This window comes from Pteropus alecto, unplaced genomic scaffold (assembly GCF_000325575.1).
Source record: "Pteropus alecto unplaced genomic scaffold, ASM32557v1 scaffold339, whole genome shotgun sequence".
In the NCBI taxonomy this organism is placed as follows: Eukaryota; Metazoa; Chordata; class Mammalia; order Chiroptera; family Pteropodidae; genus Pteropus; species Pteropus alecto.
Window position 1 is genome coordinate 1500484 of NW_006442509.1, and position 22340 is coordinate 1522823.

General features: G+C 58.7%; 1 protein-coding gene and 1 pseudogene across 1 annotated transcript in view; both read left to right on the plus strand.

Annotated features, from left to right (window-relative positions):
• The window catches only part of PCNT (pericentrin), an 89405-nt gene that overhangs the window by 10937 nt on the left and 56128 nt on the right, over positions 1-22340 (plus strand). Inside the window, 13 exon segments of the mRNA XM_025040317.1 lie at positions 2658-2692; positions 2694-2754; positions 3157-3412; positions 4382-4437; positions 5321-5495; positions 5971-6104; positions 7436-7529; positions 8313-8556; positions 9005-9083; positions 12077-12206; positions 12831-13048; positions 15766-16235; positions 17454-17973. Coding sequence (XP_024896085.1) covers positions 2658-2692; positions 2694-2754; positions 3157-3412; positions 4382-4437; positions 5321-5495; positions 5971-6104; positions 7436-7529; positions 8313-8556; positions 9005-9083; positions 12077-12206; positions 12831-13048; positions 15766-16235; positions 17454-17973 — 2472 coding nt within the window.
• Positions 727-845, plus strand: LOC112471667 (annotated as a pseudogene).

The window sequence follows — 22340 nt, forward strand, 5'->3', positions numbered from 1 at the left end:
GACTAAGCAACAATTTAAAACAACTTTATTAGGAAGTTTTATACAAATCTTTGTGTATTAGTAAAGTTTGGCACACAAACAAAACACTGAAAGAATATCGCCACATGCTTTTAGCAAAGCGGGATAGTGCGGACATCGTGACATGAGTCTTCCTGCCGTGACCAGCTGGGTGAGACTGTCACGTCTCCCCTTTGTCCTTAGGGACGTTCACTTAGTGGTTTCTGATTTCAAGGAAGTAGATCGGGCACTGGCTGTCCTTCGAAGACTCGTGACTTGAGGGTTCATTTTTGTCAGTTTCGCTGTCATCGGTGTCCTCACGTGCTGCTCTGTCTGTTGGCCTTTTGTCGACTAACGATTGTGAGTGGTGTTTGCTGTCAGCCTTCTTCTCTTTGCTGTGTTGAGAGGAAAGTGGAAAGCTCTTAGAGAATCGTCATAGCAGAGCAGGTTACAAAGATGGTCTGTCCAGTCCGTGAGAAAGCCGAAGAGCGGCCATTCATTTCACTGTCAACTCAGAAAGGCAGTCTCCGCCGCCTCCTGCTTTCACGTTATTTGAACTTCCGGCACAGTTGGTCGTGATGATGAGTATGATAAAATAACTCTTAGGATGACGAAACAGGGAACAGCAAGATTGTGTCTTAGATACCCACGAGGGTCTCGTGGACCTGTGTGATAATCGCAAGATAAAATATGCTTTACTCAATTTTTTCTCTATTTAAAAAAAAATAGGTCTACGGCCGTGCCACCCTGAAGAAGCCCGATCCCGTCTGATCTGGGAAGCTAAGCAGGGTCGAGCCTGGTTAGTACTTGGATGGGAGACCACCTAGGAAGGCCGGGTGCTGTAGACGTAAAAAATAAAATATAAGGATTGTCAGTTGACAAGGTCCTTGCAATCTGTGAGGTCAGCCAAGGGTTTCCTCTCCTAAAAAAGAAAATAGAGTAAATGTTTTCATCGTCCTTTGTCCTGCAGGAGAGAATGAAATGTGTGAAATGTCAGCCCCCTTGAGTCATTGTCACCGCCCAGAAAAGAAGCTGGGCAGCTGCGGTGCGGCCCAGCCACGAGGGCAGGCCCCGGGCGCGTGTCGCTGCTTTGCGGACTGAGCCACCATCAGCTCAGTCTGCACGGCCGGGTAAAGCCGGACTGGTCAGGCAGCCGTCGGGGGAAATCCACTGAAACTAAAAATGCTATCTCCACAAATTTGGAAAGAGGAATTTATGTCCAAAAGGAAAATCTGGAATATAAAATATTGTACTTATATAAAATTAGGAGCTTGGAAAATGTGCACGGGTCCGAAAGACTAGAATTTCTTGAGAAACTAAAATTTAGTAATTCAGGTGTCAAGCACCCGGTGAAACACGAGAAGAAGCAACATTCGTTACAAAGGGGCAGCGGCGTCATTAGGGCTTCGAGAGGTGCGGGAGCAGAGTGCGGGCTCTGAGCAGGCGCAGAGGCTGGGAGCCTGGGAGCCTGGGAGCCTGGGAGCCTGGGAGCCTGGGGCTGCAGCCCTGCGGGTCACTGTCGGGGCCCTTCTCTGGCCCTTGCCCTCTTAGCTGGAGGACCCTGCTGGAGCGGGGATGAAGACTCAGAGCGACCTCAGCGGGAGCTGGGTGGCGACGGTCCCCCAACAGCCCGGGGCCGTCACAGAGGCATTCTTCGAGGTTGTCTTGTTAAGGTGTGTTCCTTGCCCGAGGGCTCCCCCGCAGTGCACGCCAGGCCAGCGAGAGCTGTCTCCGAGCGTCCTGTCTCTCCGGGTGGAATTCGGGGCGCAGGAGGCCAGAGGCAGAGCTGCCGCGTGGGGCGCTCCGGCCCTGCTGGCCCAGCCCACATCGGCTCTCCCCAGACCTTCTGCCCCTTCTTCTGGATGTCGACGAGAGGTCACCTTTCATGCACTGAGGAGAGCTGTCACGTTCTGCCTTCCTCGGTGCGGTGACCGCCCTGGTCTCCCACAGTCACCTGTGTGTGGCGGTCTCCTACCCAGAGCATGGCGGGGGCAGCTCGAGGTCAGTCCCGATGTCCTAGTCTTTGCCACAGTGAGCGAGGGGCAAGCGGGCTCTGCTCGCCCAGTCACCACGCCTGCCGCCTTTGTTTCTGAGCTTTTGACTTCACACTAAGCCACTCAGACAGGTTGCATATTCTTTCAGTTGTTTTTACTGAGATCTAATTTACGTAACAAAAGTCACCATTTTTACGAATGTGCTCCAGTGGCTTTTAGTACATTCACTGGCCTGTGCATCTGTCACAACTAGTTCCGAGCGTTTCAGCACCCGAAAGGACACCCGTGTCTTCAGCAGTCACACCACGCTGCTCCCTCCCCTTGGGGCCTGGCAGCCACCTCTGCTTTCCGTCTGGATTTGCCTGTGCTGGCCGTCTCCGGCGTGTCTGGAACGCGCGATGTGTGTTTCGGGGTCCGTCAGTGTTGCGGTGTGTCAGTAGGCCACCCCTCGTGGCTGGACGATGTCCTAGTGTGTGGGTGCACGGTTGCCTCCCAGTCACCTGTCGGTGGACACTCTGGTTCTTTCCACTTTTTGGCTCTTGTGAACAGAGCTGTTGTGGACGCTCCGGGGCACGTTTTTGTGAGGACGTTTGTTTTCCATGCTCTGGCCGGGCGTTACTTTTGGTGTTAACTGTCTGGGTCACATTTTCTGCCTCCTTCCCCCAGGACTGTGAACAGGCACGTGAACCTGAAGTTGCTGAACAGACACGGCGACGAGACTGACGGGCAGCAGCCCACGATGGCAGTGCAGCTGCAGACCCAGGTGACTGGACACTGCGATTCACACCAGCACCCGGGGGACTGGGATCTGGGAGGGTGGCAGAGTGGGGGGACTGTCACAGAGTGGATAGTGTGAGCTGCAGGTGTGCTGTGTCTGCTTTCCTGGTTGGCTTTGTTGTCATGTCTGTGTGGGGCTGTGGAAAGTGGAGGGACACATGTGGACACCCAATGGCAGCCATTTGGGCCAGGTGCCAGGGACACACTCTGCATGGCCAGCCATATCCCCTGTCATCCGCCCATCCCACTGCTTCGACACGAGCGGTGCTGTGGTGGCAAGGCAGTGCTGAGGGATGAGGACTCGCGGGGCGGGGGCGCAGGGCTCCTGGGGTCTCGGGGTCAAGGCCCTGCTCCCCCAGTGGCACCTAGAAAGGCCTCTCCCCTGCAGCCGGCGCCCCCACTGGAGCTGGAGGCGCTGCGCCTGAGCCTGAGCCACATGCACACGGCGCGGCTGGAGCTGACGCAGGCCACGCTGCAGAAGGAGAAAGAGGCGGCGCTGACGGAGCTGCGGGACACGCTCAGCGGCCGCCACGCGCAGGAGCTGGCCCTGCTGCAGAGCAGGTGGCGGCTGGAGCTGGAGCTCGCCCGCGAGCAGCACGCGCGTGAACGGGAGGAGCTGGTGCGGCGGCGCTGCCAGGAGACAGGTGTGTGCTGCGGGCTGCATGGGCCTCCGGCGTGCCCGAGGTGGCATCTGTCTTGGGGGCGCCTCCCCAGCGAGCTGCTGGGCGGTGGTCTCCGTACCTCCGCCGGGCCCGGGGTCACCTCTGTCTGGCGGCATTGCATCCTCTGTGTCTCTGTCCTACCCTGCTGGCCCCGTGCCTTCTGTCCACTTGTCCAAGCGGCTCGTGCTAACGTTCAAAGCGATGTCTTGGAAGTGATTCGCTCACTTGCCGGAGGTCCGTGTCTGCACCGCTGACGGGACCCAGACCCAGATGCTCCCGGACACAGAACCCACATGCCCCAGGCTGCTCGCCCTGTGCCCAGAGAGCCACACACTCAGGGGGCCGCCTAACCTTGCTTCTCTGGCCAGTACTGAGCTCTGTGTACCCAAATGGACTCCCATGTGTCCACATTGGTGTCTTTTGTACATCCTTCGGTGAGGTCGTCACTCCCTTTTGTAGACGTCTGTGCCTAAGCGGTAGCTTCACGGAGCGACATGTCATACCACATGATCCACTCGAAGCATTGCACCTCAGTGCTTTGAGCGTGTCAGAATTGTGGGGACATCAGACACCTAAGTTGAGGACATCCATCACTCGCTACCTGTCGCCCGTTCTGCGGGCCCGAGCGCCTGTGTGCCTGTCCGTCCATTGAGTCTCGTTTGAGAAGTGAAGCCGGCACGGGCCCTGGCGTGTTGGGCAGCACCTGTCTGCAGGCCCCACACCCGCTGGGGAGCGCCCGCCAGGCCCAGCCAGCTAGCTGGAGGCCATGCCCCTCGTTTACGCACGGCGGACGTCGTCACGCCTGCTCCCTCACAGACGGCCCTGTGGTCCCACTGATGCCGGGATGTTTCGGGGCGTGGCTGGAGGCTGCCGGGGCCCTTCCTCTCCTGGGCAATCAGACCGCGCAGGTGTGATACTCGGGCATCTGAGTTCCTCTCTGTCTTCTCACAGCCGAGCTGGAGGAGAAGCTGCAGTCGGAGGTGGAAAAGAATGTCCAGGCGGTCGAGGTATCGTGATGGGCGTCGTTCTGTGTGCACTCGCCGCTGCTTGCCCTCCCCTGCCAGCTGCCCCTCTGCCGCGCGACCCCAGCACAGCCAGGCGGAGCCTCGGGCGGACACGCTTTGGAAATGTGCCTTCCAGAGCTGAGCCGCCTTGCGTTTGCGCAGTTCGGTTTGCCAGACGGCTTGCGTGACACAAGGCTTTTCCGTCCCAAGTCTGGTTTTCTGAGCGGCCCGGGCTGTGCTGGGGTCACAGACCTTTGTCCTCACGCAGGGAGGTGCATGGGGTACAGGCCCACCTGGGGGCCATACTGCTGGGCACACTGGCACGGCCAGTCTTTGTCCCACTGCGGCCACCCAAGCCCTTTTGGGGGAAGGAGTGGTGGTTCAGGCTGTAACAGCGTCGGCTGCCTTCCGAGAGATCTCACTGGAACTTCTGATCCCCACGACCTGTCTCTCTCTCAAGGCTGCTTTTGTGGAGTGGGTGTTGGCGCTGGTGCCCCAGCCCCACCCCTGGGCACTGGTAGTGGGGACTCGTTTCCCAGGGCACGTGGGGCAGAGCCTGGCCATCCTGCAGGGCTCAGTGCCATTTCTGTAGCACCCCTGGTCTGCATGGAGCCAGATGCGTGACCGCACGCCTCTGCTGGGTGCTCAGAGATGGCTCTTCTCTGGGCCGGAGGTCCTTGCTCTGGTCCCTGGGGGCTCTTGGCCTCGTGGGTTCTTCGGGCTCCTCCCTTCAGCAGCCATGGACTGACTGAACAGCCAGAGCCAGTTTCCTGTGGTCGTCTGTCCTGGGCAGGGGGTGACTTCCCAGTTTTTAAGTGTGTGGTTAAAACATTTTTATCGCAGATCATTAACTGTTGGTCGTACTCTTTTTTCTTATTTAAATCAGATCCTAAAGCGAGACTGGGAATCCGAGAGAGATCTGTGCTTAGAAAACCTACGCAAAGAGTTATCTGCCCAGCATCAGTCAGAGGTTGATCATTTACGAAGCCAGTTTGAGAAAGAATTGGCAGAACAGAAAGCTGAGTTGGAAAAGACTTTTCAAGCCAAAAATCAGGCTGAATGTGAGTATCTGAGAGGAACAGGTGCCGAATGGGGACTCAGTTTCCCTGTGTAATCCCGGGATAAATGCTGCGATTTTGCTGGGTTTATGCTGCCTCCGTGTTCAGATGCCGGCCACAGTGCATGTGACACCTGGGTGAGGCGGCGTGGGTGGCTGCAAGCTGGTCAGCTGCGGGGTCTCCGCTCATGGGTCACAGGCCTCTCGAGGCCCCCGAACCTTCCCGAAACTTCTGTTCTAGTGTTACATTCCTCCCGAAACAGCAGCGTTGGGATTGTTCCCTTTTCACGTGGGTTGCGTGTTGCGCAACACGCAGGGCTCCCGGCTGTCCGCCCCCTCCCAGGAGAGTGGGTGCCAGCGTCCAGTCCTGGAGGGCCCGGGGCGCCAGTGGGAGTGGTGCTCAGTGCCGAGTCCTTCCTGACGGCAAGCTGGTTGGCGGTCTGCTGAGGAGGATCCTGAGTGCGGTCTGTGCCCTCCAGGGTGCCCCCTGCCTCTGCAGGCGCAACAGGAGGCCATCGCGAAGGAGTTGCAGGAGCACGTGGAATCGGAGCCCCGGTTCGCGGAGGACCCGGAGCGGCGCGACCGCGAGGAGGAAGGAGGAGGACGGCTGGAGGTGGGCGATGCACCGAGGACATGCTCGTCCCCGGGGAGGAGCGGGTCTCGGTCCTAGCGCCCTCTCGTTAGGGAGGTGCCCCGTGTTTGGCGGTGCTGCCGGCCGAGATGAGGCCATAGTCAGAGGGTCACTTGAGTTGACCTCGGTCCTGGACACAGGACTCGTGTCCTTCGTGCGGGGCCCTGCTCTGAGGCTGCCCTGCAGGGTGGAGCTTCTGTGGGAAGGCCGCTGGAAACACCCCAGCTGCTGCCGCCGCTCGCTGTCCACTGACACCGCCTGTCAAGTGAGGGCCACGTGGCCAGATCTTACGTAGATCTGGAGCCTGGAGCCTGGCCTCGCGCCCACGCTGGCTCAGGGGACTGAGAAGGCAGAACGGCAGCGTGGTCAGCTGTGGCCTGTGCCAGGCTGCAGCTCAGGACAGGAAACCAGAGCCTGAGGAGCCTGGGCCCCAGGCTACCGCAGCTGTCGCACCCAGACCCAGGCCAGCCTGGCTCGGGCCCGCCTGGCCTCCCTGGTGGGGAAGAGACGGATGGAGGGCGCCTTGCATCCTGTACCGGGGGAGAAAGCCTGCAGGGGCCTTGCTCAGGCCGAGCTCCCATGTCCCCTCATGTGGGGCCCGACCTCTGGTCTCAGCCCTGCACTCTGCTGCCCAGCTTAGTGCCTTGGGCCACACCTGACCACGCTGACTCTGGCCCCAGGCGGGTGGGCGTCAGCTGCTCTCTGCTTCGTTGGTGCAGGGCGAGTGGCACAGAGCATGGGCTTGCTGTGCTAGGTCCAGTCCCCTCGAAAGAAGCCACTTTTTAGGGGTGCTGACTAAGGCTGCAGAGGGAGCTTTAGCATCTCAAAGGGGTGAGGGCAGCTGTGACCACAGGAGAAGACAGGGCCCATGGGGCACAGTGACAGAATCTTGGAGTGGGACGAATTAAATGGGACGACAGGGGACTTCCTGGGAGACTAGGATATGGTTGGTGCCAGTCACTCACCTTGCGGGGCCCAGAGTGTGCCAAGTGTTCCCCACAACCTTCCCCTGACGGTGAGAAGGACAGTAAGGGTCTGTTCTCAGTGACAAGAAGTGGTGTCTGCAGGGAGCAAGGTCAGGCCCTGCATAGCTGATCTGTGAGACACCAGGTGTGACGAAGCTGCAGTCAGCTCATGCACCTTTAACTCGATTTCTCTGGAGCTGCCATTGCTGGTTCTCAGCCACACGATGGGACTGCAGCTTCTACTGCCCGCATCAGCCTGGGCTGTCACTTGGGGCACGATGACGACGAGTGTGCTGCCGTTGGGGCTCAGCCTCGGTTGTGTCCCACACTGTCACCTGCCTTCCCCAGGTGGAGAATCCTCAGACGTCACGCGGAGAGCTTCAGACGCAGTCCCAGGAGGTCCAGTTCGAGTCCACAGGAAGCGACGGGCAGGTGCTGAGTGGTGAGCAGCTCATGCTGGGGACACGTCCTCATGCTGAAGCCGTGTGGTTTTCGTCGTGGTCCCCAGAAGGGGCAGCAGGGGTGGCGGTCCCAGGCAGTCCGTGAGCTCCTTAGAGATGGGCCTGTGGTGTGAGGTGCAGGCTGCCTGCTGGCGGCACGCTTGGCTCACGTGGAGGGCTGGTTCAGCGCGCAGCTCGCTGGTGGCACCGTGCAGTGGGAAGCCAGCCAGGCGGACCAGAGGGGCTTCCTGCTGCTGGCAGCTGCAGCTGAGCGCCCCTGAAACGCAGATCTCAGCCGGCACCTAGCGTCACAGGTGTGCTGTCTGTGGGGATCCCATGAGCTCCGCTGTTGCGGGGTGACGTCCGAGTCTCCAGACCCCGCCATGGCGGCCCCTTTACTGAGGGCAGCTCACCTGGGACCCTCACAGGATGCGTGTCACAGTGGCTGGGGGTGGGGTGGAGCCCAGGAGACACGGGAAAGGAAAACAGACGTGTGTTTTGCTGCTGCTCATCTCTGAGCGGCCTCACTGGGCTGACGGCTCTGGACCAGAGAGCAGGGGCTGCGCCTGTCTGCTGCCTGCTGGCGAACAAGGCCACTCTCTGGGGCCTCCCCCTCCAGCCGGGGCCACTGGGTCCCCTCCTCGTGTAAGGGCCCTGGGTCCCGTCCCAGCTTCTGGGATTGGGGGCCTTCAGAAGTCCACTGCGCCCTGCCACGGGGTCTTCAGTGCGTCCCGATCTCTCCTGGGTGTCTGGCCCGGCAACTGTGTGATCTCATCCTGCTACAGAGTCAGGCGCGCAGCCCCTGGCCCCAGCGTCCCACGCAGGAGAGTTGGCGCGCCTTCGGCAGGACTTCGAGCAGCAGCAGCAGCGGGACAAAGCCCAGCACGAGTCTGAGCTGGAGCAGCTGAGGCTGTATTTTGAAAAGAAATTAGGGGACGCTGAAAAAAATTACCAAGAAGCCCTGACCGTGTTGCAGCAGCGGCTGCGGGGGGCTAGGGGAGAATCTGCCCCGGAGCCCGTGGCACTCAGGTGAGCATGCGTGCCTCGTCCCAGGCGGGTGTTGGAACGTGGGGACCTCGAGTTGAGCTGCAGTCTGATGACGTTTTGTGCTGGTGCGGATGGGCAGCCCATGCTCCACAAACTCTCGATGTTCGGGGCTTGAGTCAAGGTGACAGAGCCGGGGGCTGATCTGACGTGTGACAGGCACGGACAGCGACGTGGAGCCAGTGGTGGTTGGGTGCAGGCTGTTGGGGTCCTCTGGGGTCCCAGGTCCTTGTAGCTGTGACACCGGCCCTGGTCACCATCACAGACACGGTGCACTCAGCCGAGGCATCCTGTCCTTGACAGAAGTACGGCTGTGACGGAGGGAGCAGGAGGGGTTTTCTTTTACCTGGTCAGATCCTGGGACGCCGCAGAGTTCAGGTGCGAAAGTGCCACGTGGACGGTTCCCAGACCTGTTCTCTCTCTGTTCACCCAGCGCGGTTCTAGAAGAGGCGTCTGGAGGGGAAGGAAGAGGCCGTCTCGACCCGCCCGGCTTGCACTTGGAGCAGCACGAGGTGATGGCCCGTTTTGTTCACGGAGGGTGTGATTGACATAGGACATTGTATCAGTCCAGGGTGGACGACGCAGTGACCCGACGTTTGTCCGTGTTGTGGCGTGGCCCCCACCGTGCGTCTGGTAGCATCACCGCCCACACTCACGAAGCCCTTGTTCTTGCGACGAGAACGTCTAAGGCCCACTCTCTAGCAGCTCCCAGGCACAGAGTGCGGCGTGTGCCCTGCAGCCACGCGCTCTGCGTCACACCCAGGACTGACCGCCCATGGCGCGGTTCTAGAAGAGGCGTCTGGAGGGGGAGGAAGAGGCCGTCTCGACCCGCCCGGCTTGCACTTGGAGCAGCACGAGGTGATGGCCCGTTTTGTTCACGGAGGGTGTGATTGACATAGGACATTGTATCAGTCCAGGGTGGACGACGCAGTGATCCGACGTTTGTCCGTGTTGTGGCGTGGCCCCCACCGTGCGTCTGGTAGCATCACCGCCCACACTCACGAAGCCCTTGTTCTTGCGACGAGAACGTCTAAGGCCCACTCTCTAGCAGCTCCCAGGCACAGAGTGCGGCGTGTGCCCTGCAGCCACGCGCTCTGCGTCACACCCAGGACTGACCGCCCTTGGCGCTGGCAGTCGTGCCTTTTGACCCCACCCCCCCCCGCCCCCGGCTCTTGTGACCGCCAGGCCGTTTCCCGTATCCACAAACTCAGCCGTTTTGATTTGTTTTGCTTTTTAAATTTCACGTGTAAGTGAGATCGCGTGGTATTGTCTTCCTCGGTCTGACTTATTTCACTTAGCATGACGCCCTCTGTGACCGTCCGCGTTGCAGGTGACAAGATTGCATCCTTTTTGAGGCTAATTTTCCATCGTGTGTATGTCCCACTTCTTTGTCCAGTCATCTATCCATGGACACTTCGGCTGCTTTTGTATCTTGGTTTTCGTGAATAATGCTGCAGCAAACACAGGGTGCGTGCGTGTTTTCACTTTAGTGTCTTGGATTTCCGTGGATAAACACCCAGAAGTGGAACTGCGGGGTCCCGTGCTGGTTTCAGCATTGATCTTTTGAGGAGCCTCCACCCTGTTGTCCATAGTGGCTGCACCAGTTTACAGCCCCAGTGCGTGCGGGCTCCCTTTGCTCCACGTCCTTGCCAGCACGTGTCGATTTACTGATGATGCCATTCTGACAGGTGTGAGCGATATCTCGTCGTGGGTTTAACTTGCATTTCTCTGACAATTAGTGACATCGAGCATCTTTTCATGACATAAGGTTTATTGGTCACCCTTATGTCCTCTTTGGAGAAAGGTCTATTGAGGGCCTCGGCCCATTTTTTGATCAGTTTGCTTTTTTTGCTGTTGCACGAGCAGTTCTTCAGTCGTGGAGAAGGTTGTGTTTCGGTAGTCTTTGACGCGGGCGGACTGTTTTCATGTCGTAAGGTCTGAATTTCCGTCCTTTCCCCGAATGCAGTCTGGCACCGGGCAGAGGAGGGCTGGCTCTGTCTCGTGGGGGAACAGCTCTGGCGACTCACATCGCACTGTGGTCTGCTTGCGTGTGTGCCCACAGCCACACACGTGGCTGGGAGAGCCTCGTCCTCCCCTGGGTGCTCAGGCACCTGCCCCGCCTGCCGCAGGCCGCTCCCCTGTGCCCCCAAGAGCGGCCACGAGAGTTGTGCTGAGTTGCATGCTGAGCTCCGCTGTTTCCTGGGGTTGCCTCCGTGGCGTTTCTGTCTTCAGCCGGTGCAGGAGGCACCATCTGAGCACGGTTCTCTGTGACGGCGGGAGCGTGCTGCGCCTGTGCCGCAGTGTCATGGCCTCTGGCTCATGTGCCATGCACGCTCGAGTGTGGCTGGTGCAACTGAGGGGCCAAGGTTGGCTTTTATTTGATGGTGACCGCTTGAGCTGTCAGTAGCTCCCGCGTCTGGTGGCCGCTGTCCTGGTGGGCAGCACTCACTCATGGAAGAGCGCCCGCGTGCCCTGTCGGCGCCATCTTTACTCAAAACGTCTGCTGTCCTGGGCATTCAGGTGTGTCTCGTCAGCTCGGGCGGTCGAGCCAGCAGACGTGTGTCCGCTCGCAGTCCGGGAGCTCGAGGTCCAGCTGTGGGCAGAGCCGGCTTGCGGAGGAGCGCGAGTGTCTCCTTACGTGGTCATCAGCTGTTCTTCCTTTTTCCTGATTTGCCGTCCACGTCTTTGCCCGTTTTTCTGTGCTTCGGACGTGCCCACTCTGTTCATCTCTGCCCAGGCCGTGGTCACTTTTGCATGGCTGCCGGTGGCTGTGGTCTGGGGTTGCGTGTCCCTCGCACCATCCCTCCTTCGTCCTCGGCGCTTTGGCCCCATTCTCAGCGTAGCAGTGTTTTCCTGTGCTTTTTTCCGGTTCTTTGAAAGGGTGATTTGTCTCTAGTTTCTATCTCTCTGGAACCCAGCCCTGATTGGATGGGAGGTCCAGGCTTCAAGTTTATTTGCTCTTTCCAAATGGTGAGTCACTTTCACGTTGGACTCGCTGGATTTACTCTTCAGTTGGAATGGGACCCTTTGGTGTGTTCTGTTGTCACAGGGGCAGAAATCCCGAGATTTAGGTTGCTGTGACTCGTGTGTGATTTTTGAGGAAACTGGGTTCACAGGTGGCATTGCACGGGGACAGGAAGCGACGAAGCCTGCGTTGGGCTTTCCTACTGACTGATGTGAGGACGCTGGCTGGGCCCCGTGTCTGAGCTGCGCACAGCAGGTCAGGGAGGGCGGGGGGAGTGAGGTGGCTCGGTGAGTGGGCGCAGAAACCTGGGCGCCCGTGGCCTTGGATGAGTGAAAGGGGGTGAGCGGAGGAGGGGAGGGCGGGGGTCCGGCTCCGGGAGTGTCGTGGTCGGGCTCCCGGGGGTGGCCAGGGCCCTGTGCTGAGGCCATGTGCTTCGGCAGATCCCACGCTCTTGGGGCGTGAGATTGGGGGCAGCCTGTGAGGCTCCCCAGGGAGGCAGAGAGTCTCATGGACACGCCTTCTCCATGCAACACCCCCCAGGCCAGCCTGCATGCGCACACAATGTTAGAGGAAAGCCCCCAGTGCCAAGTGGCAGCCCAGCAGGAGGGGGACCTCGCGGAGATCTGGATGTCGGAGCAGCGTGTGGGGCTCTCAGAAGAGCCTGGCCAAGGTTAGTGCCTCTCGGCTCACAGTGTTTTGTGGGAGGTTGGGAGCCTCGGCCTAAGTCGTGTGGAGGCGCCTCAGGCCAGCCTGCTGTCCCCATGCGGGATCGCAGAGTCAAGGGGCAGGGCCTGGACGTGTCAGGAGAGGGCCTGGCCTCACAGCAGCCCTGGGGATCACAGGGGCCCGGGCAGCAGGAGGCAGCAGTTGGAGAAGCCGTGGGCATCCCAGAGGCGTGGTAGGTGGGGATGGGCAGTGGCGGTGCTGCCGAGAGCAGGTGCGAAGCAGCACGCGGATGCCGAGGGCTGGGCCGCCTGGACGCCCGGCGTGCTCACTGGGCACAGCCCTAGGGACGGTGCCACCGCATCCCTCTTGATCTGAGCAGGCAAAGTGGGCAGGGCCAGGGTCCCGCTGGCGCCTGACACGAGCGCCTGTCTTGGCCCGGGCTCCCCGGAGCTGGCGGTGTGCGTGGTGCGGGCACAGGCTGTCCACTCCTGACATCCAGCTCGCACGATTTTTCAGAACCTGAAGGTCTGCTGGCCGAGGCATTCTAAGGCAAGGTCCTGTCCCCGTTGGTGTGGGTGTCCTTGCGGGTCGCATCTGACCGTCCTCCCTGCCCCCTGCTCTGTTGCAGACCTCGCCCCCATGTGTCTGCGGGCCGGGGGGGACACGGCGGTGGATGTGGACACAGTGGTGGCGGCCAGGGTCCTGGCTTTGGAAGCTGAGCACAAGGTTAAACTCTCGCTGCTTCAGACGACGCTCAAGGCAGAAGTCGATCTCTTGAAAGAAGAAAACAGACGTTTGTGCGAGAAGCTGCAGAGGGAGGTCTGCCTGAAAGAGGGCCAGGAGAAGGTGCGCTGGGAGTTCGTGGGGAGGCGCCACTGCCACCTCCTAGGAGCACCTGTTGGCTGGTTGGGATGTCAGCCCGCACACATGCACGGCCAGGAGTGGGCTTGGTCAGTGTGTCACTCAGTCCAGACGAGCCTCCCCCAGCTGAGGCCAGGGTGTGGCCTCCCGTTGCCCCTTCCACTGGTCGCCAAGGGCTGGGGGTGCAGCCAGGTGTCCTTAGAGGACACAGGTGGGGTTTCGAGCCAGGCTCTTTGGCACGGCCACCTTCAGGCCTTGTCCCCCAGAGCTCCGGTGGTGTCCCGAACCCCCAGGCGGTCGACCATGCAGCCATAGAGTGCCTGTGGGGACCCCGAGTGACGAGGTCACTGCCCCACTGGCGTGGACTTAGAGGTTACATTAGGCCGTTAACATACAATGTGTGAGCTTATAACTGCACAGGTGTTTACCGTTTTCTGTTCATTTTTTTATGCCATAACTTTCAATTGCATTAAATCTGCCTGTGTTGTACACTCTATGGTGTCATGCACTTGAGTGAAATTAAGGGAAAGTAGTCTCACAGTTGCCATTCACAGTGCTTTTTGTTCCTCCCCGACAATCTGAGTTGACGGCTGGTACGGTTCCCTCCAGCCCGAAGAGCCCTTAGCGCGTTCTCTGAGCTGGGAGACTAATTTCACCTTCGTTCTCCACTGTTCCTGGCGCATACGGAAGGCTGGGTGGTGGCTTTGGTCAGGATTTAGAGATGTTCCCTCTGGCTTCGTTGTTTCTGGTGAGAAGTCAAGTATCGCTCAAATCGGTGTTTCCCTGAGTGTCATGTGTCACGTTCTTTGTCTCCTTCAAAGGCTTTTTCCTTTGGTTTGTTCTTAGTCATTTTACTATGGTGGGCCTACCTGTGATTTTTTGCAACATTTTTTCTCCCGTGAAATTCTAAAAATTAGTACGTAAACTTGATTGCAGATATTTTAGAGGAGGACACAGAGATCCTCAGAAAACATAGTTACCTTAAAAAACACTTGCACTAGGCTGACCTCACCTTCCCCTCTTTAATGACAGTGCTAGTAAAACGGTGGTCTTTTAATAATTTTCAGGAAATTCTGTACGTTTACGTTTTTCACCAAATTAGGAAATTTTGCCACGTCTTTTCTTCAGTTTTTGTTTCTGCTCCACTCTCCCCTTTCCTTTTAGGACCCCACTCGCTTGGACACTATCTTTTGGTTCCTGAGATTCTGTTCATTTTGTTTTCTAATCTTTTCCCCTTCTCATTGGTTAGATTCTGTTGAAATTCTAGTTGATTGACTCTTTTGCAGCCTGGAATTTGCTTTTAAGTTCCTTTATTGAACTTTTAAATTTCAGATATCGTGTTTTTCAATTCTAAACTTTCCATTTGTTTTTTAATCGTTTCTGTATTTTCTGCCATGATTTCCTATTCTTTTATTCATTGTGAACATACTTTCTTTCATGTTCACAAGTACAGTTATGATAGCTACTTTAAACCCTTTGCTGGTTTCAACATTCCTGTTATCTTGAAGTTGTTCACTAGTGTATTTTCTTTTTACCTTGGGTCATATTCCCTGTTTACTTATATGTCAGTTATTTTTGGATTGGATCCTGGACATTGTGGACAGCCTGGATTCTGTTATGTTCTGCTGAAGAGTATTGGTTTTCTGTTTCAGCGGGCAGCTACCTTGGCTGGATTCAGACTCCACTCTCCATCCTCTCCGTGCTGAACTGAAGCACACTGTCCAGTTCTTTGGGGCTTAGCCGGCCTTCTCGTGGAGTCTGCACACTCACGTGTGGATCAGGGATCAGCCTGAGGTTGGGGTTTTGCTTATCCCAGACGTTGCCGTCTCTCTCTGCTCTGTCCTGAGGGGCAGCCCCTCTCACCTTCTGTCCCTCTCATACGATTGCAGGGTTCCTGTGCGCAGCACGGGCGGGGACTTGCTCAGTACCCTGCCGTGTGGGTGCTGTCTGGGCCTTCAGGTGCAGTGTCTCACACTTTATCCAGAGGCCGCAGTCCTCTCTGGGAAGGCTGGTCTGATTAGCCCTTCTCTGCCAGCACCAGAAGCAACGCCCTCTGGCGAAGTCAGGCTCACGTGCCTGTTTCGGTTTTATTTCGGTTCTTCTTGATGATGTTCAGTAGTTTGTTGACCTAATTTCTTTCCTTTTCTTGAAAACCAGGATATTTGCCTCCCATCAACTTTCTGATTAATCTTCCTTTTCACAAGACACCTTTAAAAGCATTAGTTTTAGCTCATCAGCCTCTTGCTCAAGGTCTCGTTTATCCTGGAGTATAAATTGTTCAAGTTCAGAGACTTGAGCTCATGGCGTGGCTGCTGCTCTTGTTTCCTTGCTGGTGGCGGCCTCAGGTGCTTGGGGTCGCCGGTCGTTTCCTCGACACAAGACCCGTGACATTTCCCGTCACAGCAGAGAAGGCCTGCAGGGCCATCTGCGTGTGCTGCCCCCGCGTGTGTCTGGTCAGTGTGTTTTGTCCAGGCCGGCTCCGTACCTAGGGAGCAGTTGATTCTCGCACGTGGATGCATTTCACTCGAGCGGCGAGTTCTGAGTTTGGTCATGTTAGAGTCCTGTCACGTGACAGTCCTGTCGCTCTGTCAGCGTGTGGCTGTGTGTCACGGAAGGTCCCCGTCTTCGCAGACGGGTTTGGATCATTGCTGCCAATAACCTCTCCCTTTGATTTCTTCCCTCTTAAATAAAATGGCCCGCAGGGGAAACACAAGTCAGTGGACGGTCACCAGGAAGAGCTGAGGCAAGCGGAGGGGCAGATTCGGCTGCTGGAGCAAGAATCCCGAGAGCGAGAAGCGGAGTGGGAAGCCACCGGCGCGGCGCTGCAGAGAGACGCGGAGGAGCAGCTGTCCCTGAGGCCCTGGGGCCTGAGACGGCAGGCCGAGGCGGACAGGCAGTCAGTGATGGACAGGCTCGCGCGCCGAGAGACCGAGATGAGGCAACTGCAGGAGCAGCAGGCGGCGCAGATCCTGGACCTGGAGGGGTCCCTGATGGAGCAGCAGGGCCGCCTGCGGCAGCTGGAGCTCGGGATCCCTGGGGACGAGTCTCCACGGTGCAGCCAGTGCGGCCGGGAGCCGGGTGGCAGCCTGGCCCTCACAGACCGGGACCAGGAGCTCACTACGCTTCGCCTGCAGGAGGACTGCGCCCTCCAGCTGATGCTGGCCCAGAACAGGTGGGTGACAGCTGCACGGCCGTGTGTCACATGTGGAGCGTCTGCCAGGTTCCCACGCGAGATCTGGCTCAGGAGACCTAGCCGAGGGGGCGGGCAGGGTCCCTGGGAAGATGTGCTGTGGGCTCCAGCGATGTCCTGAGTCTGGGACACTTGGTCTTTACCCTGAGACGAGACGAGACACGTAGCTCTGGCAGCAGATGAGCTGGCAGCAGCAGCGTCCAGACCCTCGTGGCGCCCGCGCGCCTCTGACGGACACCGCTGTGCATGCACCTCGCACGTCTCAGAATGTCCACGGCGGAGCTGTGGGCCTGTTCCGCATGAGGGCGTGCAGTTCATCCGCGTTAGTGTTTCTGTTTTTTAAAACTCAAACAGATTTTTAAAAAAGAAAATATTTTTTCTAAAACACACACACACTTCCTGGAAGTTTTAAGTAGATTTATAACACGATGTGGTCTTTAGCCTCTGTCGTGCTGACTTTCTGCAGCCTGGGCCGTTGTGGTCAGGCTGTTTGTGAGTCTGGGGTCTTCGGACATGCAGTGGCTTTGGCCTTTTCCTGTGTGCCCACGAGTGAGGTGCAGGGGCTTCTGCTCTGGGGTCTGAGAGCTTGCGCTCGACCCCACCTGCCACGTGGGCACGAAGCCTTGGTGCTCCTGTGTGGTTAGGTGGGGCGGCAGTGGGAACAGCCCTGCAGTCCCTGGGGAACTGCTGGCATGTGTAGCTTGTCATAGCTCCTGCTCACCCAGGCATGCACGGAACCTACGCCAGTCGAGGATCCAGCTCCCCCGGGTAGTGGGGCTCCGGGTGCTTCCATAACACTGCGTCTCCTGCTTCTGCCTCCGCCCACCAGCGCCCCCCATGGCTCTTTATATTCACGTCCCTAATTCATCCCTGAAGAGTGTTTGTGAACCCTTTTGAATGCTCTTTGAGGGCTTACTGCCACTTCCTGGTCGAGAGTCACAGTCACGTCTCCTTTGTGTCGTGCCTGTCGGAAGTGTGTGGTTGCTTGCTGTGGGTCTCGTGTCCTTTACTTCAGGCCGTGCTGCAGACACCTGGGTTCTGGCCTCTCAGCTGTGTGCGGCAAAGGGAGAAGGAGTAAGGATACAAACCCACGAATGACGATCTTGCCAGCAGAAGTGGCTTCCTGTAGGAAGTGCGAGTAGGTTGCTGCTTTTACGACTGCGTGTTTGCGCTCTGTGCTCATCACACGTGTCATCGCAGGTTTTTAGAACAACGGAAAGAAATCAGTGAGAAATTTGCTGCGGAGCAAGACGCCTTCCTGCGGGAGGCCCGGGAGAAGCACGCCAGCGAGCTCCAGCTCCTGCAGGACAGACACCAGCAGCACATTGTGTCCCTGAGGACGGACCTCGAGGCCAGGCACCAGGCCGACGTGCGGGAGCTGAAGGCTGCGTTCGAGAGAGAGCAGCGGGCTCTTTCTGACACTCGTGTGGCTGAGCTGCAGGCAAAACATGCTGCTGACATCCAGGCCCTGGAGACGAGACACTTATCAAGCCTGGACGCTGTGGAGTCCCGTCACCTGTCTGAAGTTCAGGCCCTGCGTGATGAGCACAGGCGGGCCTTGGAGCAGCTGCGAGCGGAGCTGGAGGAGCAGCTGCCACAAAAGTGTTCTTGTCACCACGCGGTTTTGACGCGAGAATTGGAGACACTCCAGCGGGAGTGTGACGGGGAGCTTCAGTCCACGAAGGGCTGCCCGAGAGCTGAGCCTCGCAGGGCTCACCAGGTGAGGGCCAGGCCCTTCCCGCTGTCAGGACAGGCCCCTGCCTGTAGCTGCCTGTCCCAGTGTGCGCTGCGTGTGTCCATGGGTGTGTTCCACGTGCTGCCACTGTCCACAGTGATGGAGCTCCCGGTGCAGTGGGTGGAGGGTGAGGGTCGTGTCGCTCCCCGACTGCACTGGCCCTCGCCGCCTTGGTGTCCACAGTGATGGAGCTCCCGGTGCAGTGGGTGGAGGGTGAGGGTCGTGTCGCTCCCTGACTGCACTGGCCCTCGCCGCCTTGGTTCCCTTGTTGGGATTCACGACGTGAAACCCTCCGTCCTGTTCTGGGAGCACTGACTGTCCCTTTGGCAGGTGCTCTACATTTAAACGGAAGGGTGTTTCTGAAGATGGCCCCAGTGTCCGGAGCCACCGCCCCCCTTCCCTGCACTCCTGGGGCACCTGCGTTTTAGGATAGGACATGTTCACTTGGACTAAAACTGAAGTCACTGGAGGTTTAACGTCCTCTCAGTGGATGGGCTGCTCCATCCAGCGTGCGGGCCAGGTGGGTGTGCCAGGCCCTGGGCCGGACTGCCAGGTGCTACCCTGTGCAGGGACGGTGGCAGCCCTGCTCATTCTGAGGCGCTGTGGCACTGTGCGAGGGTCGCACGGTAAGCTGCCGGATGTCAACAGTGGCACTGGGAGGGGCATGGGGGGCTGGACCTGCAGGCTGCGGTGGCGGCCTCACTGCAGGGAGCCGGAAGGGTACAGGGCAGGCGCTCTGCGCACAGGACATGTCACCGTAGCTCTGCTCTGGGGGGCCGGCACACACAGGGCTGCTGCCTCAGTGGCCAAAGCTTGTGTGTGGGGCTCTGCGTGAGCCGCGTGGCAGCCTGCGTGGTCGTTCTTGAGGCCGCGTCCGATGGAGCAGGCGGAGCCTCTGGAGCGCGAGGCTGCTGTGGGGGCCTGGAGGTGGGGACTGGCCCTGGGCCTCGGTTCCCTTTCATCGGGGCAGGGTGGCATTTGACCAGCAGGGGCTCCCCTTGTGCTGGTGCTGTGCACCAGGTCATCGTGCTCTGTCCTCATAGGCTTGCGAAACCCCTGGGGTGCATCCTGCGTCCTGTGCTGGGTAGCGAGGCCGTTCCCCACTGCTGGGGACACGTGCATCTCTGCGCCGCCCGGTCCCGCGGGGGTGAGAGGGCAGGGTGTACATGGTGCCTCCCCCGGGGCACACGTGCAGGGCCCCCAGAGGCCAGCTTCCAACAGTGCCGTTCTGCGGGGCTGCTCCCCGTCTCCGACCTCGGGACCAGGCCCGGGGCTCCCGGCGTGTGTGTGGTCGCCGAGTCCTGACGGTGGCATCTAACCTGCCGCTTCTAGGAAGGGCCCTCAGGGGCAGTTAGGACCTGAGTGGAGCCTGAGGACAGGGCTCCTCCTCCGTCGGGGCGGGGGGCGTCTGCGGTCTGGCTTTTCTGTTGTTGTTCGGTCCTTGGACTCTGAGTCACCCTGAATGTGGCCACTCGGTGGGGTTCCACGTTTGAAGGGCGCAGAGGACAGAGGAGGGACCCCCCAGGATACCGTACGCTCAGGCAGCCTAGAGAGGCAGCCAGGTGACCGCGCTCACAGCCAGGAAGAGCGCACCCTTGCTGGCATCGCAGTCTGCCCTTCGTGACGTCCCCATGCGGATCTTGTCACGAGGGCGGAGCCCGTGTTCCCTGAGCCCCACAACCTCTTCGGCATCGCCGCAGCCTCCAGTGGCCTCACTGTCTCCTCAGGGTCCCTCAGCCTCAGTGTCACCTCAGTCTTCCCTGAGGTCCCCTCACTGTCACCTTCAGCACCCTCTCTGTTCCCCAGTTCAAGTCACAGTGCTGAGGGGCCTTTGTGGGTGACGCAGCTGCTTCTCCAGAGGGCGGCAGAGCAGAGGGTGTGAAGGACGAGCAGTTGGCCCGTCCAGCCGCCCATGGTTGCCAAAGGGCCCACAACGGTGGGTGCTGGCAGTTCCCATGCGCCCGGCCCTGGGAGAGGAGCAGGGTGGACGCCCTGCTGTAGTTTGCAGGGTAGCACATCCAGGTAGGGCAGCGCCCCGGGGTGCACAGCTGTCCCCCGTCCTGAGGTGCTGTTGCCCGGGACCTGCTTATGCACTGTGGGTGTCTGCTGGGTGCCACCTTCCCTGAGGGCTGGCCTCTGTCACTTTCTCTCCGTGGCACCTTCTGACCTGCCATCATCCCGCGGAGCTGCCTGGGCCCTGCTACCCGTTCTGTCTGTTGGCAACACAGAGAGCCACGTGTTTTCTAAAGCCACACGTCACCTGTGTTCTCGGCCTAGCGGCTTCCTCCTGCGCTGACGCGGTCTGCACACACCTGGTGCGGTGCTGCCCTGTGCAGGCCCGTTATCGCTGTGCGCTGCCCCCGGCTGTGAGTGTCCCAAGCTGTCTGCGTCACTTTTTCTGCTCAGCTGATTTTACGGAAAACAGCGCTGCTCATGGGGAGGCGGGGCGTGCTGCTTCCGCCCTTGCTCTCACCCCTTGCTCTCACGGTCCATTGGAGGAAACTAACACAACAGAGATGGAGCAGTTTAGCAGGCCGTGTTTCTGGCCACCTGGCGGGCATATGCCAACCGTGGAGTGTGAGCACTCCCCACCGCCATTACGTGAACAGACACTGGACGCCGATGCGTGTCCACTGTGCACACCTCAGTGTCCGCCTCTGCCAGGTCAGACCTTTTTCCTCTGCAGACAGCACAGCCCGTCTGGTCTAGAGATGGACTGTCACCTCCTTGTTCCGTCCACACCCAGCCCCACTTCCTGCCACTCTGGTGGCTGAAGTTGGGACCCACGCCGGGCCTCGTTTGCGCAGGCTGTTTCTACTGTTTTCTGGGGTGTCTGACGTGTTCCCCGCTCCCTGCATACACGCCGACATGCATGCACACGTGCTGACATGCTTGCATACATGCTCAGATTCAGGCTGTGGCCTTGTGCGGACGCTGTAGGTGGCACATCCCTCTCTGGTGGTGTCCCTCAGGCTTCACTTACAGATGGGGGTCACGCAGAGATTTGCTGGCATTTCCTGGGCTGCTCGGATCATAGTCCCCCAAAATAGCAGGGACGTGCTGTTCTTCCTCTGCAAACAGATTCTGTCTGGGCCGCAAATATCTTTGCACCTGTTTGAAAAGCAGCGTCACTTGCCAGAAGTTATTTAACGTGCACGGGCGAGGTGGTTGGGTCACTCTTTGGGTTCCCTCCCTTCGGAGTGCAGTTGTGACAGTGCTTTGAAGGCATCAACTTGGTGTCCTTCCCTTAGAGATGAGCCCCCGTGAAGGCCCCTCCCTCGGGCGGTGACCCGGGTGGGGGCCTGGAAAGAGGAGTAACCGGTGCTGATTGCTCAGGGCAGTTTCATCTCTTGGTAAAAAAAACAAAACAAAAACTACATCTGTTTTATATAATAGTTTCTACAAATATTAAGAGGATTTCTGGTCAGTTAGGCATATTTTGAACGTCTTTAACGTATCAGTTGAACTTACGTTTGTTATTACATTGGTGTTCTTTGTGCTGTGTTGTGGTATCTACGGAGTTTTCTTAATGGTGGATGTATGTATGTGACATTGTCCCTGTAATTTTGTGGGTTTTTAGAAAAACCTAAGAATGACCTTTTAAAAATCTTTTTTTATACTGACCTTCGCGTTAGATCATGGCACATGAAGCGGAGTTTTACTCGAGGCTGGAAATAGACATGGTTGTCTGTGAGAAGCCTTATGCGCGGGGAGGCATGGGGGTCAGCCTCCCTTTGACCCTGTTCAGTCACATCAGGGCGAGGCCTGAGGATCTGCACTCCTGCCACATGTCTATAGCCACCAGGACACTGAGCCCCCAAAGTCTGTGGCCGCCCCCCTGCTGGGGGTGGGCTGGGGCTGCACAGCCGCAAGACTGCCCCGCCAGCCCCTGCGCATGTCCCGGGGCTGTCCTGCTGCAGAACACGGCCACGTTTGGCCTTCGGCTCCGTCGTGGTGTGCTTCCACGGGTTGCACTGCAGGCCGGGCACGCCCTGAGCAAGACAGGCACGCGGTGTCCCCACTGCCCCTCACAGGGAAGCTAGAGCGACTTCCTCTTGCCTACAGCGCACCGGGGCGGGGCCTTCACATTAGCCGCTCTCCTGCCTCCTAGGGCTGTCGTGTGAGACTTCGTGCGTCCCTGTCAGCTGCCTTAAGAGCCCCCCAGAAGCCACACGAAGGCTAAGACATGAGGATGTACTCAGCTGCCAGCTGCCCTGAGGCCGTGGACAGACGAGTAAGGGCCTTGGCTTCTGAGCCGGGGTTCCGTGTGGTATGTGTCCTCTGTCCTCTCTGTTGGCAGGCAGTGACACAGAGGCCCAGAAGGACCTCGTGGCTGGAGAGAGGCAGCTGGC